This window comes from Falco biarmicus, chromosome 3 (assembly GCF_023638135.1).
Source record: "Falco biarmicus isolate bFalBia1 chromosome 3, bFalBia1.pri, whole genome shotgun sequence".
Taxonomy (NCBI): Eukaryota; Metazoa; Chordata; class Aves; order Falconiformes; family Falconidae; genus Falco; species Falco biarmicus.
The window spans coordinates 95,442,716-95,456,079 of NC_079290.1; the positions used below are offsets into that span (position 1 = coordinate 95,442,716).

Genomic DNA, 13,364 nt, shown 5'->3' on the forward strand with positions numbered 1-13,364 from the left:
TAACTAGCACAGTAGGTTAAATGGACTCAGTGTTTTAGAGAAACAGGATATTCTAATAAACAGAGCTTTTAATGTAATACATTTCCACACTAATACACAGGAGAGACCCTACCATTGGGATACCAGCCTGCTGTACACCGCTTTGAAAACTCTCTCCCAGAATTAATTCAGACTGATTATTAGCATAGCATGGATGCATTCACCTGGGGAACTAACTAAAAATAATAGTCAATTTACCAATGAGCCAGAGTAGGCTTTTTAATCTCCCATGACTCCACAGATCAGTAGCAGTACACTACAGAGTCACATCTCTCTGACTGCAGCACAGCTGGCATTAAGCTTTTGGGTATAGGCAATCAAAAGGAATTGCTAGAAGCCACTGATATGCTGGATGGAGCTATTCATTGGGCCACCATTTGGACAATCCTGCTAGGAGCTTAATGTCTGGGCTGCTCATTTATTAGGGACTGATTAAAAATACCAAGGAAGCATATGTCCATCTAAAGCCACTAAAAGATCATTTGGCTTCCAGGACTAGCGACCAACCTTTTGGGGACCTCAAATGTGGAAATTCCATATTTATTCAGTGTTGCCTTGAGGAAAAAAATATAGGCATTGTGGTTTTTAAAACTTTATCATATTTTTCCTGAAGCTGAGGAATAAGAGAGACACTACCACAGTGGAGATGCTGGTTCTTATAGCTGTCTCCAGGAAAACTGGCGACTCTCTTTGTGTCCTTACATTTATAACACATGTACAACAGGGAAGTATTTCTCCAGATGCACTGTGCAGGACAGTGAAATGCGTGATGAACTGCACTGAATATGCATCTTTCTCCCCCTGATATTTTGTAGGTCAAACTCTGTATCTGATGTACGTATGTTAAAGCCAGAGCAGGAAATACAAATACTCAGAGAGAGAATCTTTTCTTTCCTCAAAATTCCTGCCATGTCTAAGGCTAAATTAAATACTTGTGGCATGAAGATACATCCAAGTGTCTTTTAGAAGATGAGGATCGTGATACAATGTTTTGAAATGGAAATTATTCCAACTTTGAAATACTATAACTTACCAAGCAACCAAAGATGCTAGAAGGCCCCTGTACTACATTTAACTGAAATGCAAGGCAAATACAAACAGGCAGTCATCCTGCATAAAATGATACACATGATGGTTAAGAGTGGCATTGTTTCCTCTATATAAAGAAAGCTTCAAAGGGAAAAGTAATTTTTGGATTAATGGGTAAAAAAATGCAGAACAAATTACATCAGTAGTTAGTTAAAAGCTCTGTAAAATAAGTTGCCCTCTGTTTCTGAGTAATGGGACTGATGAAGGAATGGGATCCTTTTTTCCATCCCCAGCTCTCTTCCCCTGCAATTGTTTACACAGAAAGATTAACAGTCAAAGAGAGCATCTCTGCACTTAGTGAGAAAGATGCAGTGTTCGGTACAGCTGCAAGAAAGAACAGCTGAACCAAGAGTTTCATTACTGTGAATCCCATAAAACAAGCTGCCTGGCATGTTTTCAGTCATTATCTCTCAGCAGAGACAAAAACGGGGGTAGATCTAGGTACGGGCCAGAAAAACTTATGAGGACAGAGTACACCAGAGAGCTACCTAGTCTGTTTAAAACTAAGCTCAAGGCTCAAGACAGTGATTCACACCTTCATAACAATCAAGCACAACAACTGCAAATTCCCTGTTTGCTGGGCTTCCTCTTAAATCAAAAGGCAGACAGGCTGCATTTTATTCAGAATTCTGTAACCCAACTCCCAAACCTGGCAGGTTGGGTTGGATTTCTGGACCCAAGGCCAGGCAAAGGGCAAATCCTCTCTGTCCTTTCCTATTCACCTTTCTCATCTCTGCCCTGCCCTGATTTGATATTGCCAGAGGGGGAGATACTGTATTCTGCCTAAAGCAAGGACAAAATACATGGGGTGAAATATTGTTCTGGCTAGGTGATTAAGGAGAAGGATTTTGATGATCATCCACACTTTTATCATCACCTCTGAGATGACTTTTATCATAACCCCTGTTACCAAGGCCCATATCTGCCCAAACTTTTCTGCTCCTGCTCTTTCCAGCTTAACCATCACAGCTTCTTTTTCCCACCCCTTGTGGTGTCTCAGCCTGTACTGCAAACCTGTAAGGGCAGAGACCCTCCTAACTTATCGGCTGTTTTGTCACACATCACTGTATATTTAATAATAATTATGCCTCTGCAGAGGTATTTTATTCTGATAGATTCAGAACTATCCCACCAGGGTCTTCAGCTACTTATTCATTTTGCTACAGGCTACAACAGAAAGAGTTAGAGAATTTACTGAAATAACAAAGTCATTTTACATACATATGGTCTATGCTTCTGTGCCACAGCAGTGACAGATAAAAAGCAGCAATCTATCATATTTTTCTCTCCACACTGTACTCAATAGGATCCAAAGTGTGGTACCCATTTTGCTACTAATGCACATGTATAACTCCCACTTATTTACTGTAGTGCCCTGAAGATGTGACAGTTAGCTATGTAATGCACTTATTATTTTTATTCATTCTATTCATTAGAGATGACCGTGTATGGCGCACTTATAGCTTTGCTTTTCTCCACTAGTCATCAGTAATGTCATCTTTTCTAGCTCATGAAAACAAAATGTGTATTAAATGACAAACAACAAACACATCTCTCTCTCCCCGATGTTTCACAGCCAGCTTGCCAACTCTTCTACCTTCCTATGAGTCTGAATAAACCAAAGAGCAATTCAAATATGTCCAAAAGTGCTTTTGTGCTGAGCAGGAATCAAGGCTGAATAGTGTAAAATGCCTGTGAAGGAGGAATGCTGGCAGTACTCTCTCAGGGCACTTAGACTGCCCTCATGGCAACGGCTCCAACAACTTTGGGAGTCCTGATCGCTCAGTAACTGGAGAGTCAATGTTCCCAGTATTTAAGGAGAAGAGAAAGTAGCAGTTTCTGCCAAAAGCTGCATGACAGCCGTATTTTGTCAAGATGGCCAGCTTTCCCCTTACTGTTACCAAATTTGAACCACCTTCTTTCACTTTTACCAAATAGAAATCCTCTAAGGGGGAGGAAGAAAGTGGAAAAATATTTTTTTGGCAGGGAATTATAAACCTGCTCTCCTGGACAGTACTAGGACAAATTGTGAATTGCTCCAACATCAGGAGCATTTGCCTGCTCTTTCAGCTCCATTACGTATAATCAGATGGTGACCACACAAGACCCTTGCCAGGATCTCTAGGAAAACTTTGGTTTTGTACTGAAGTTGCTCAACAACTGAGCTCTCTACTCCGTTCTGCTCAAGAATATTCAAGCCAGTAGAAAAGGAAAAAAAGAGAAAAAACACAACCAACCAACCAACCAACCATCCCGCTGGCACCTTCAGTGAGTGTTCACTCACTGATGACTCTCAACTCACACTCTCAACTGAGTGATTTCTATCACCAATTTCTCCTCTCCACTGCTCGAGGCCAGCTCTCAGCTGGTGGAGTTCTGCAGGTCTGGAACCAGCAGGAGGAAGGGGAGCAGCTGCCAACTCTTTTCATCATCCTGAACATATAAATAAAACTATTGTCAAGCATAATTGCACTGAAGACCGTAGGTACTTACAATAGTAAATGTTTCCTGTCACCATAACAACATCAAATTCTAGCAAAATCAAGTGTGTGCGTAGATACTGGAGGGCTTTTTTAAATGACCACCGTGACAGACACTTCTGAGTAAAGACTCGTGCTTCCTTAGCATGTACTTTCAATCCTTAAAATTTTGTTTCCCATTTTTTTCCATCAGTTTAGGTAAGTTTTTACATAATCCTTTTCGTTGATTTCAAATTTGTTTGCGAACAGTGTGGTCCCCTCAGTCTTCATCTCTACGTCTGAACCATCAGCAGGAAATAAACCTTATTTCTTTTTCACATTTCACTTGCACCATTTTACCACAATGCACTGGTATAAGGATGTGATTCTTCAATAGCACAAGACAGCAAGGAAATACAATCTCTCTAAATGTACGCAATTCATTGCAATTTGCCCATTTACAAATTATACTATGTAATAAAAGAAGCAACAGACAGCTTCAGAAAAATCACAGGGAATAAGAGATGCCGTAGCTGTATTTAATGATTAGTCTAGAGGATAATTTTCCAAAAAGTAAACTTTTACTGCAACAGAAAAAAAAAAAAAAAACAACAAAACTAAGACTAAAGCAAAAACTCCAGAGAAACATAGAATCATAGATTCACAGAATAATTTAGGTTGGAGAAGACCTTTAAGATCATCGAGTCCAACCATTAACCTAGCACTGCCAAGTCCACCACTAAACCATGTCCCTAAGCGCCGCATCTATGCATATTTTAAACACTTCCAGGGATGGTGACTCACATGTACAGGTCTTCTATAAAAATTTGATCTGCAGAGACATGAGGACATGCACCAATGTAAACACTGATCTTACATCTGAATACATGAAGAAAAGAAAAAAAAAATCCATGACCTGTGCTCTGCTGTGACTTGCCTGCAAAACAAAACTCCTACAAATAGTCCAGAATCAGGACTAATCGTGGTGAAACTCTGTGCTTGCACAAGGAAAGCTGAAGCACTTTTAGGAATGACATGTGAAAGATTTGAAGGCATTCAAAGAAACCAGTGGGACTTCCGATTTCTCCGAAGAGGTAAAGCTTGGCCTGCCTTTAAATCTCCATCTTGAAAAATATTAACTAGATTCCACTTCAAAATCAAATTAGAAACAATGAAACAGGATTTAGGTGGACTATGAGAAGTTACTGAGAAACTGTTTCTTCAAGTAATTTTTAAACTATTAGCACTTTTTTAAAGCAAGCAATAAAGAGCTAGTCTCCTTTTCACAAAGAAAGTTGAATGCCCGCTTTTAATGCCAGTATTTTATATATAGTGCATGAAACAGATCCTACTAGGACAGCTATAAAATACTGGTAAAATTTGACCTTTTATTTTAGGTAAATGTTACATATTTGAATAAAAGGTTGCATTTATAGGCAGCCACAGAATTCTTTTTTTTTATTTTAATGAAATCTGTAGAAAAGCTCAAGGGAAGATCCAGGGAAACTTTTTAAACAGGCAACACTAATTCTGAAAAAATTTTAAACACTCAGACAAGGATTTTCCTCTAACGTAGAATTCATCACCCTCCTTTCTTGGTGTAAATTCAATCTGTTCTGTTTGTATGACATAAACAACAAGCAGTTTCACAGGAATGAGGCAAACCATATGTGAAGGTGTTTTAGAAAGCACAACAGGGAATACACCAAGCAAAGAAGCATCTGCATTTATTTCAATGTCAAATCACATGTGTATTATAAAGGGAAAGTTTATTGTTTTTATTAAAAAACAAGTTTACTATATTGTGCTGTTTACAGTTAACTCTTCCTGCACCTCAGTGTTCTCATCAATTTGGCAATAACAACACAACAACAAAAAATCAGTGGGTAAAATCATAAAGTCTATAGGTGCAGAGGCAGGGTTGCAAAGGAGTCTTCATCCCTGTCCACGCTACCCAGGCTGGTGTTTGGTGTCAAGAGTCTTTTTCTTCTCCACCCGCCCCTTGCTACCCCTTCTTGGACAGAGGCTGCATACACTCCTGGTAGCTGCAAGTAAGAACTAAAGCCTGGCCCACCACGCCTGGTGGTGCAAGAATATAAGTCTAGGTAGGATTTATTTCTTGTGATGCTTGTGTGCAGTGGAACACGGGCTTGTCTCCTGTCCCAAGATGCTGTCTGATCCTGCACTGATGCTGCACCGACCAGCCCGCAGCCCAGCAGTCAGGGGCGACAAGCAGCACTGCTGCATGGGGCACAGGGTATTCCCTCACAAAAGGCGGCACCCTATAATAAATTACTTTTATAGAAGCTGGCCAGAGTCAGCTTAACACATTTGGAGTTCAGGAGAAAATATTTCAAAGCAGCATTTAGCCCGGGTATGAGCTACAGGCACGTTGTTAAAAAGCTAATTGCATGGAGACAAAGGATGATCGTTACTTTTATATTAGTGTGTAATATTAACCCTTAAGAGCTGTGTTTGATGATAAGTTGTTGGTGATTGAAACAGCTTGTTCATTGTTTATATTTAAACTCAAGCCTGAAGATTCCTAGAGTCACAGAAGGTGTTGGTGTCATTATTTCTTCTGTATTAAGACAGATAAAGTTTTTTTGAAATCAGGGATGTTTTCCCTATCTCCTGTAAAACTATGCATAAAAACGCAGTGTTGAAGTGCTGAAGTGTTGAAATTATTTCTCAGATCTGTATTTTTATATATATATATATATATAAAAAAATATATATTCACTTTCAGGAAATCTGGCTTTGTGACAAATAGCAATGAAGAACCTTTTTTCCTCAATTTTTTCTTGTTTCAGGAAACAGAAGAACAGGGCTAGAAAGCTTCAAACAGCAGGTTTTGAAAGGCTGCAAGGGACAAAAATTCCTCCAAACATTTTCTCTCTCAAGGTTATAGATTTCACCGTGTTTAGGCAATAGCCACTAAAAATATACATGTTCTGTTGCAGGTTACACGGGCTTTTAGTTCCAGAAACACAAGCTTCTGAGGGAAGAGAGGTTCAGAGACTGTGGTACGTCTGCAAAGTGCTTGGTGACCATTTAGCAGCTATGGGGCTGTGACCACGGCCAACCACTTCAGTGGCATTCGCTTCCATAGGTGGCCATGTTCATCTGTTGTCTTAACCTTTTGTCTCTTGTTCCGTGTTTTGGCCTCATCCCCTTCATCGCCAGATCACTGGACCTAAGCAAAAGGCTGCTGCATTCAGCACGGTACGTGGGCACAGTGGAACAGGCACTTGTGTAGGCTGCAAGATCGAAACTGAAGGCTGTGGGCTTGTGCAGCCAGAATGATCTTTTTATTACATCCGTGTATAATGCCCACTGTAAGGAGGTTTGACTATGGCCTACGGACGTGAGACACCACTGTCAAATTAATATGAACAGAAAAGGACAAGCATGCTATAGCAAGGGAAACAGAAAAAAAAAATATCACAATTATCAGAAAACTATTTGTGATCACAAAAGAATATTTTGCTCGTACTCGCCAATCTCCCCTTTAGCAAGCCCTACAAGAAAAGAGAAGATGAGAGAGAAGAGAGAAGAAAGAAGAGAGTAAAAAATACAGAGGGTGGGGGGAGTGGAGTGTGGGGGTGGTAGAGCCTGAGACAGAGTGGATACTTTTAACTTGTCACAGTACAACACTAACTTTTAATTAATACAGGGTATGTACAACTTTGAAGACTGTTGGTCGTGCAGTATTTTATGATAAATACATTTTATGGGATTTGGTTTTTAAAGAGGATTTTGAAAAATAACCTAGCCCAATAAATGATTTACCAGCTGCAATAAAAGATCAAGGAAATTGCTCAGATTGCATCTTGGAGCATCTAAAACTCTGAAGTTTATGGAGATCTAAGCTGCCCCCAGATCTACAGTGCTATTAAAAATTTTTGTAGTAGCTAATTATCTTGCATTGCATTTTTTAAAAGGTAGCAATCCTAACAGAGAGGAAGGTCTGGAAACAAAAGAGGAGTTGATGTCCTTTGATGGAGAAAGTAGGAAGAAGGAAAGAAGAGACAGACAGAAGTGAGTAACAACTGAAACATCATGCTGGTATGGTAACAAATGGAACTAACAACTCATAAGGTATTGGATAGTCCTTCAATCACATAGGGAAAATGAATTCACACTATTTTTTTTTTTTTAAATATATTATTAGGCACACATTCTTTACATGGTGTGATAAGTGTAATATCTATATTATTTGACCAAGAGTGGAGTAATCTGTTTTCCTATTTTTTTCTCTCTGATAAAGTTGATGTTTTACAACAAGCAAAGTGGAAAGCAAAGAAATTCTCACTAAATTCTGTTTTGTTCTATCTTCACAGGACTTTCACTTAATAAATAAGTAAATTTAAAAAAACACTGTTCTTATTTCAAACAGGATGGCAGAGGCAGTAGATAGAACAGCATATTGAAATAATAAAATACTAGCCTCGGCTGTCTTCAGAGGAGTGCAGGCAGCACAGTCACTATGAAGCATGCCTTGTAGCCTTTGTTTCCTACCAGAAATATAGTGTTCATGCCCTGTAACTTACTGTGCTCAGACATACCTCTGCCCCATCCAGGGAACCCTAGCAAAACCAGTGTCCCCCACAGGCATGGAGCTCCAAAGTCAACTGGGCTTCCTAAGAAAGGATGCAGAAAGGAAAAGGAAAAGCAAAAGGAAGAAAAAACCATCATTTTTTCTTGGTCCCCAAATCAGACGGCAAGGTGCAGGCCGATTTAGACAAATGCCTGTTCACCCTGCTCCTCTGGGCACCTTGTGCAATCGCACAGGCCACAGGCCTCAAAGCTTGGGGCCAGCTGCTGCAGGGATAGTGACCAGAACCAACTGCTCCAGGAGCTCTTCAGCGCTGAGGAAGGATGGACTTGGGCCCCTTTCCCAACACTTCCAAGCTGAAGAACTTTGAAAAGAATACAGAATCAGTGCTGCTGACCTGAAACATTAATGGTATCAGTGTAACTTGGCAAGACGCGGAAGAGTGACAGTGAAGTTTACCGCCACAGAAAGCAAGCACCTTCAGATAGGAAGGGTTGATGATTTGGTTGATTTAATTTGAGGTAGGTAAAATAAAACAGTGGGAGCTGGCAAAGATTTTGCATGAACACTGCTACTTTAAAAACTATTCTTAAATTGTGGCCAAGATGGGGGAGTCCTTAATTTTCCAAAATAACCACTATTAATTCAGCAGAATTATGGCATTCTAATTATATGACTGTATGTTATTTTTCCACTTGATTGCTGCCTCCTGCAATACTCAGGGCTGACCACCTATAGGGCTGAGTTCAGATTTCTGCAGTGAAAATGCATTTTGTGTCTGTAGGGTCTTTACCCAACTTTCTGAGAAACTTTAAAGGCACCGAGTGAATGTGGCAAGTGAAAGCAAGGAATAACAAGACTAGTGATGCTGAAGGCTGCTTGACTTGCCTGATTAGATAATCCTGCTTTCAAATGTTTTGATAGGGAAGTCATTTAAAACTAAATTTTCACAGACATCCACCCGATTCTGATGCTCATTTTCTGGATGCTTTAGTTGAAACTCAAGGGGCTGATTTGCAGAAGACCATAGGTGCCAGATTGCAGCTGGGTTTTGAACATTCAAAAATATAATACAGAGTTACATGAAAGACTGTCAAATCATTTCATTTAGTGAAGGACTGAGTCTTCATTGTTTTCTACTGATTACAAATAACTGTCCAACTTTTGCAATTACCTAGAAGATGAAATCCCAGGAAAAATAATTATGAGTAACTGACGAGATTTGATTTTGATGCAGTCTTTTTAATTTCAGTTTGATTTATCTTTTCATTTTAAGTCATTACCCATACGTGTATTTTCTAACAGAGAAAATTAATAATAAAGTAATACCCAAGAAAGGTAGTGTACTGCTGTTAAAATCCTGACAATATTTTGCTAGAAATCCTTTAATTTCTTCCCCTGACACAGTGTCTCAAAGCAATGCAGTAATGTCAAAACTGCATTCTAACACAAAAACCACTTCCAATTTTTTTCTAATCAACTTCAATCATAAATAATACTAAGGAGTCAAAGAAAATCCAAGTCTCTGGTTATTTATTAGCGCTAGAAATATCGTACCTCATATCCCTAATCTATGAAGGTGAAATAAACCTTCTCCTTATTTCACAACGATTTGTAAACTTCTATTGGCAGTATGAGGAAATCAGTAATTCTGAACTTCAGGCACCATCTACATGTTGTAAATAAGGCCAGGGGCCACAGTGACCAAAAGCAGAAAATAAAATCCTTAATATTTACAGAAATAAATAGCACACACACAGAAAAATGAGCTCTGTGGGAAAATAGGATATGACATCATAATCATAACATTTATGCACGAAGGGGACAAACTGACATTGCTTAGGTGACTGTCAAGCTATGTGCTGGATTTTTCAGCCCAACAACATTCATCTGAATGCAGATACCTCTTTAATACAAGAATAACAAGGCATACTTTTGGCTTGTGAAACTATTTGTTGCTGAGATTACTTACCACACAGAAAAAGTATATTTCTCTAACTCCTGCAAGCAAAAATTGCTCTCTGCAGACGCTTTCCCTTCTTCTGGGCTTGCATTGCTCTCAGGACCTGATTCTTCTTGATAACATTGGTCAGGTGGGTTATTCCAGTTGACCTTAAAATAAAAAGAAAAAACAAGTTAGAATGGTAAGGTAATTAGCTGAGCACAGCTAGTAAAGTAAGAGCTGCCACTTTTACCCTGTTTTGAACTTCTAGCTTTGTTTTATTCTTCACTTTGTAACAAATCTGCAAAACAGCAGTGGCAAAGCTGGATCAAAACACATAAGAATTGAACAGACTAGACTATTTCGGCTGGAAGAGACCTACAACAATCACCTAGTCCAACTAGCCTGACCAGCTCAGGGCTGACCAAGCCACAGCACGTTGTTAGGGGCATTGTCCAAATGCCTCTGAAACACTGGCAGGCTCGGGGCATCAACCACCTCTCCAGAAAGCCTGTTCCAGTGTTTGACAACCCTCATGGTAAAGCAATGCTTCCTGATGTCCAGTCTGAACCTCTCCTGGTGCAACTTTGAACCATTCCCAGGTGTTCTGGCGCTGGATCCCAGGGAGAAGAGCTCAGCACCTCCCTCTCTGCTTCCCCTCCTCAATGAGGAGAGAGATGAGGGTGCCCCTCAGCCTCCTCCTCTCCGGACTAGACAAACCCAGTGTCCTCAGCCACTCCTCACAGGACATGCCTTCCAGCCCCATCACCAGCTTTACTGTCCTCCTCTGGATGCATGCAAGGACCTTCACATCCTTCTTAACTTGTGGGGCTGCACACAGAGTATTTATTGTTCCTATAAGGCTGTAGTTTGATAGACCCTCTCAAGGAGACATAAGCTCAGGCTGACACCAGAAGTCATCATCCAGCCTTCTACCTGCTCGATTTTTCCTGTGTTGCACATCATGCTCCATCAGCACAAAATTGGACATCCACATAGTAAAACACACAGAGGCAACTGATCTGGGAAGAGAATTAATGCTGTTTGGCCTCCTTCTTTACTTTTCCTTTTATTAACTGGGTTAGGTCTCAGCTGGACCCATTCTGATCCAGGCCATCCTGCACTGGTGCCAGCACAAGGGAAGAGAGGGACAGTACTGCATCCTTCAGTGCTGGTACCAGTTTATGTTGGTTTAAACTACTCCTTGAGTTACAAAGGACAGAATCCTAACCTGTGCTCATCTCTGGAATAATATTTTTGTACACACAAGGCCCAATTCAGCACTGGCATTGCCTCTCTCTGGAGCGACCAGCAGGTTTTCTCACATGCTCAGCGTTATCACCCCCGGACAGAGCACCAAGCATCACTTCCACCAAAAGACACAATGAGGTCATAACTTGCCAAACAGACATTTACAGGTGACTTCATGAAGCTATCTATTAATACCTTCCTAGGCATGATACCAAACTCTGTAAAGGGTTTGTTCACATTTAGTGAACAAGCCCCAAGAGAACAAAGGAAGGAAAGTTAAATCCTGTTATGTTCAAACTAGAAACAGGACTCCCTTTTTGTTCTTTCTTTTAGACAGGGGGATGGTAACTATACTGTTTAGAAGTAACCACAAAGGGAAATTTTGGTTTGCCATCCCCTGATGCAAATTTTATGGAGCAAGTGGTTGAAATTTTCTAGCCTATCCTAGAAGCTAACCTAAAAGATTTAAGGTCCTATTTGACTTTTGCATTTATGAAATCTGCAATGAACAAAACATCCAAGTTTACTCTGTAGATCTCAAAAAAATCTCAGTGTTTTCAAGGAACACAGCGCTGGCATTGGATGTAGTCACATCACTGAATATTTTGCTAATTATGAAAACTACAAAGATTTTTATTTTTTTTTAACTCAGTAAACCATTTTGCTCTAAAAGGCAAATGTGTATTTTGAAGCTTGGATTACATAGACCTCATACACATTTGAATTTTAATTTAAGGCTCATGGACATAACAGACAGAGGTTCATATCCATACCTACATAATGCTAAATATGGTTATCAGTAAACAAGATACAATCATTGTATTTTCAGCAGTCACTAGAAAAGCTGCCACAAGCAACGGAATATATTGTCAAAAAGCAATCCTATGTAAACACGAATAGTTAAGGCAGAGTAGAAGCGGGTAGCGTGCTCAAAGCTGTTTTCAAATACTAAGACCAAGCAGCTACAGATAGCACCAACTTAATTCCCTAGAAAAAGTCAAGGTGGCAGAGCGGGTAGTGTGTGCAAAGCACCTTGCTTGCACTGACATAGTCTCCATGAAACTATGCCTGGGCAAAGTAGATACAAAAACATTATTTAAGACATAAATTCCAAAGGTGTTAAAGAGTATTATGAATTAATTTCTCTGAGGCTGTGCTTGATCTTGTCTGAAGTCCAAAAGGAGAAGCTCAGTCATCCACATGAGGACGGGATTATGGCCACAGAATATATTTTACTTCTCTTGGAAGTCACTGACTGGGATCATTATGTCCTTCATAGTCACCATTCATTATCTTCAATACATGCAACGGTGTGTACACTCATTGCAACAAAAACTAAGTTGTCACTAATTCCTGTCACTCAGAGGATACCCAGTGGGAGACTGTTTGCAACTCCTTTGCATAGATGAGTATGGGGGCAAGGGGGCAAGACAATAACACCTTTAGTTTGGCTGATATATCCTATATTCCTCAAAAAGGTGTCATCAGGCCCAGAAGTCCTTCTGTTTGCTTTTGTTACAAAAAAAAAAAAAAATAAAATGAAATAAAATAAAAAAATTCTATTTACAAAAAGAAAAGGGACAGTGAGGAGAATAATCCACTATATGAATTTCTGCTTTCTGCCTTAAATCTGTTCTTTACATTAGTCTGTAATTGTTTCCAATATATGATTGTTGTATAAAATTATTTTAGAAGACGGTTTCTGTTCCAGAGATACAAGTAGGCCCAAATTACATAATTCAGCCCAAGTGTCTAAATCTGTAACATGCTAAAACAAGGCTCTCTCTGGACATTAGGGTTCACTCATCCCATTAAAAAAGAGGGGTTCTTACAACCTTTGAAAGAAGATTTCATATGCTCACATTTCTTTTGTGCAGACGTGTTCTCGTAAGAGGCTCAGTTCAGAAATCTATTTAAACATGTCAATAACTGTAAGCTTGTGAGTAATTTCGCTGCGTCCAAAGGGACTAGGCAATGCTGAATTACCCATGGGCTTACGCACCTTACTGAAACCAGGTCACTTTAA

At 39.7% G+C, this 13,364-nt stretch overlaps 1 protein-coding gene across 1 annotated transcript in view; it reads right to left on the minus strand.

The window, feature by feature from the left end:
• Window positions 1-10,139: 10,139 nt before the first annotated feature.
• The window catches only part of LOC130145943 (orofacial cleft 1 candidate gene 1 protein homolog), an 81,842-nt gene continuing 78,617 nt past the window's right edge, over window positions 10,140-13,364 (minus strand). Inside the window, exon 8 of the mRNA XM_056331507.1 lies at window positions 10,140-10,257. Within this exon, the coding sequence (XP_056187482.1) occupies window positions 10,140-10,257 (118 nt within the window). The remainder of the gene's footprint in view (window positions 10,258-13,364) is intronic.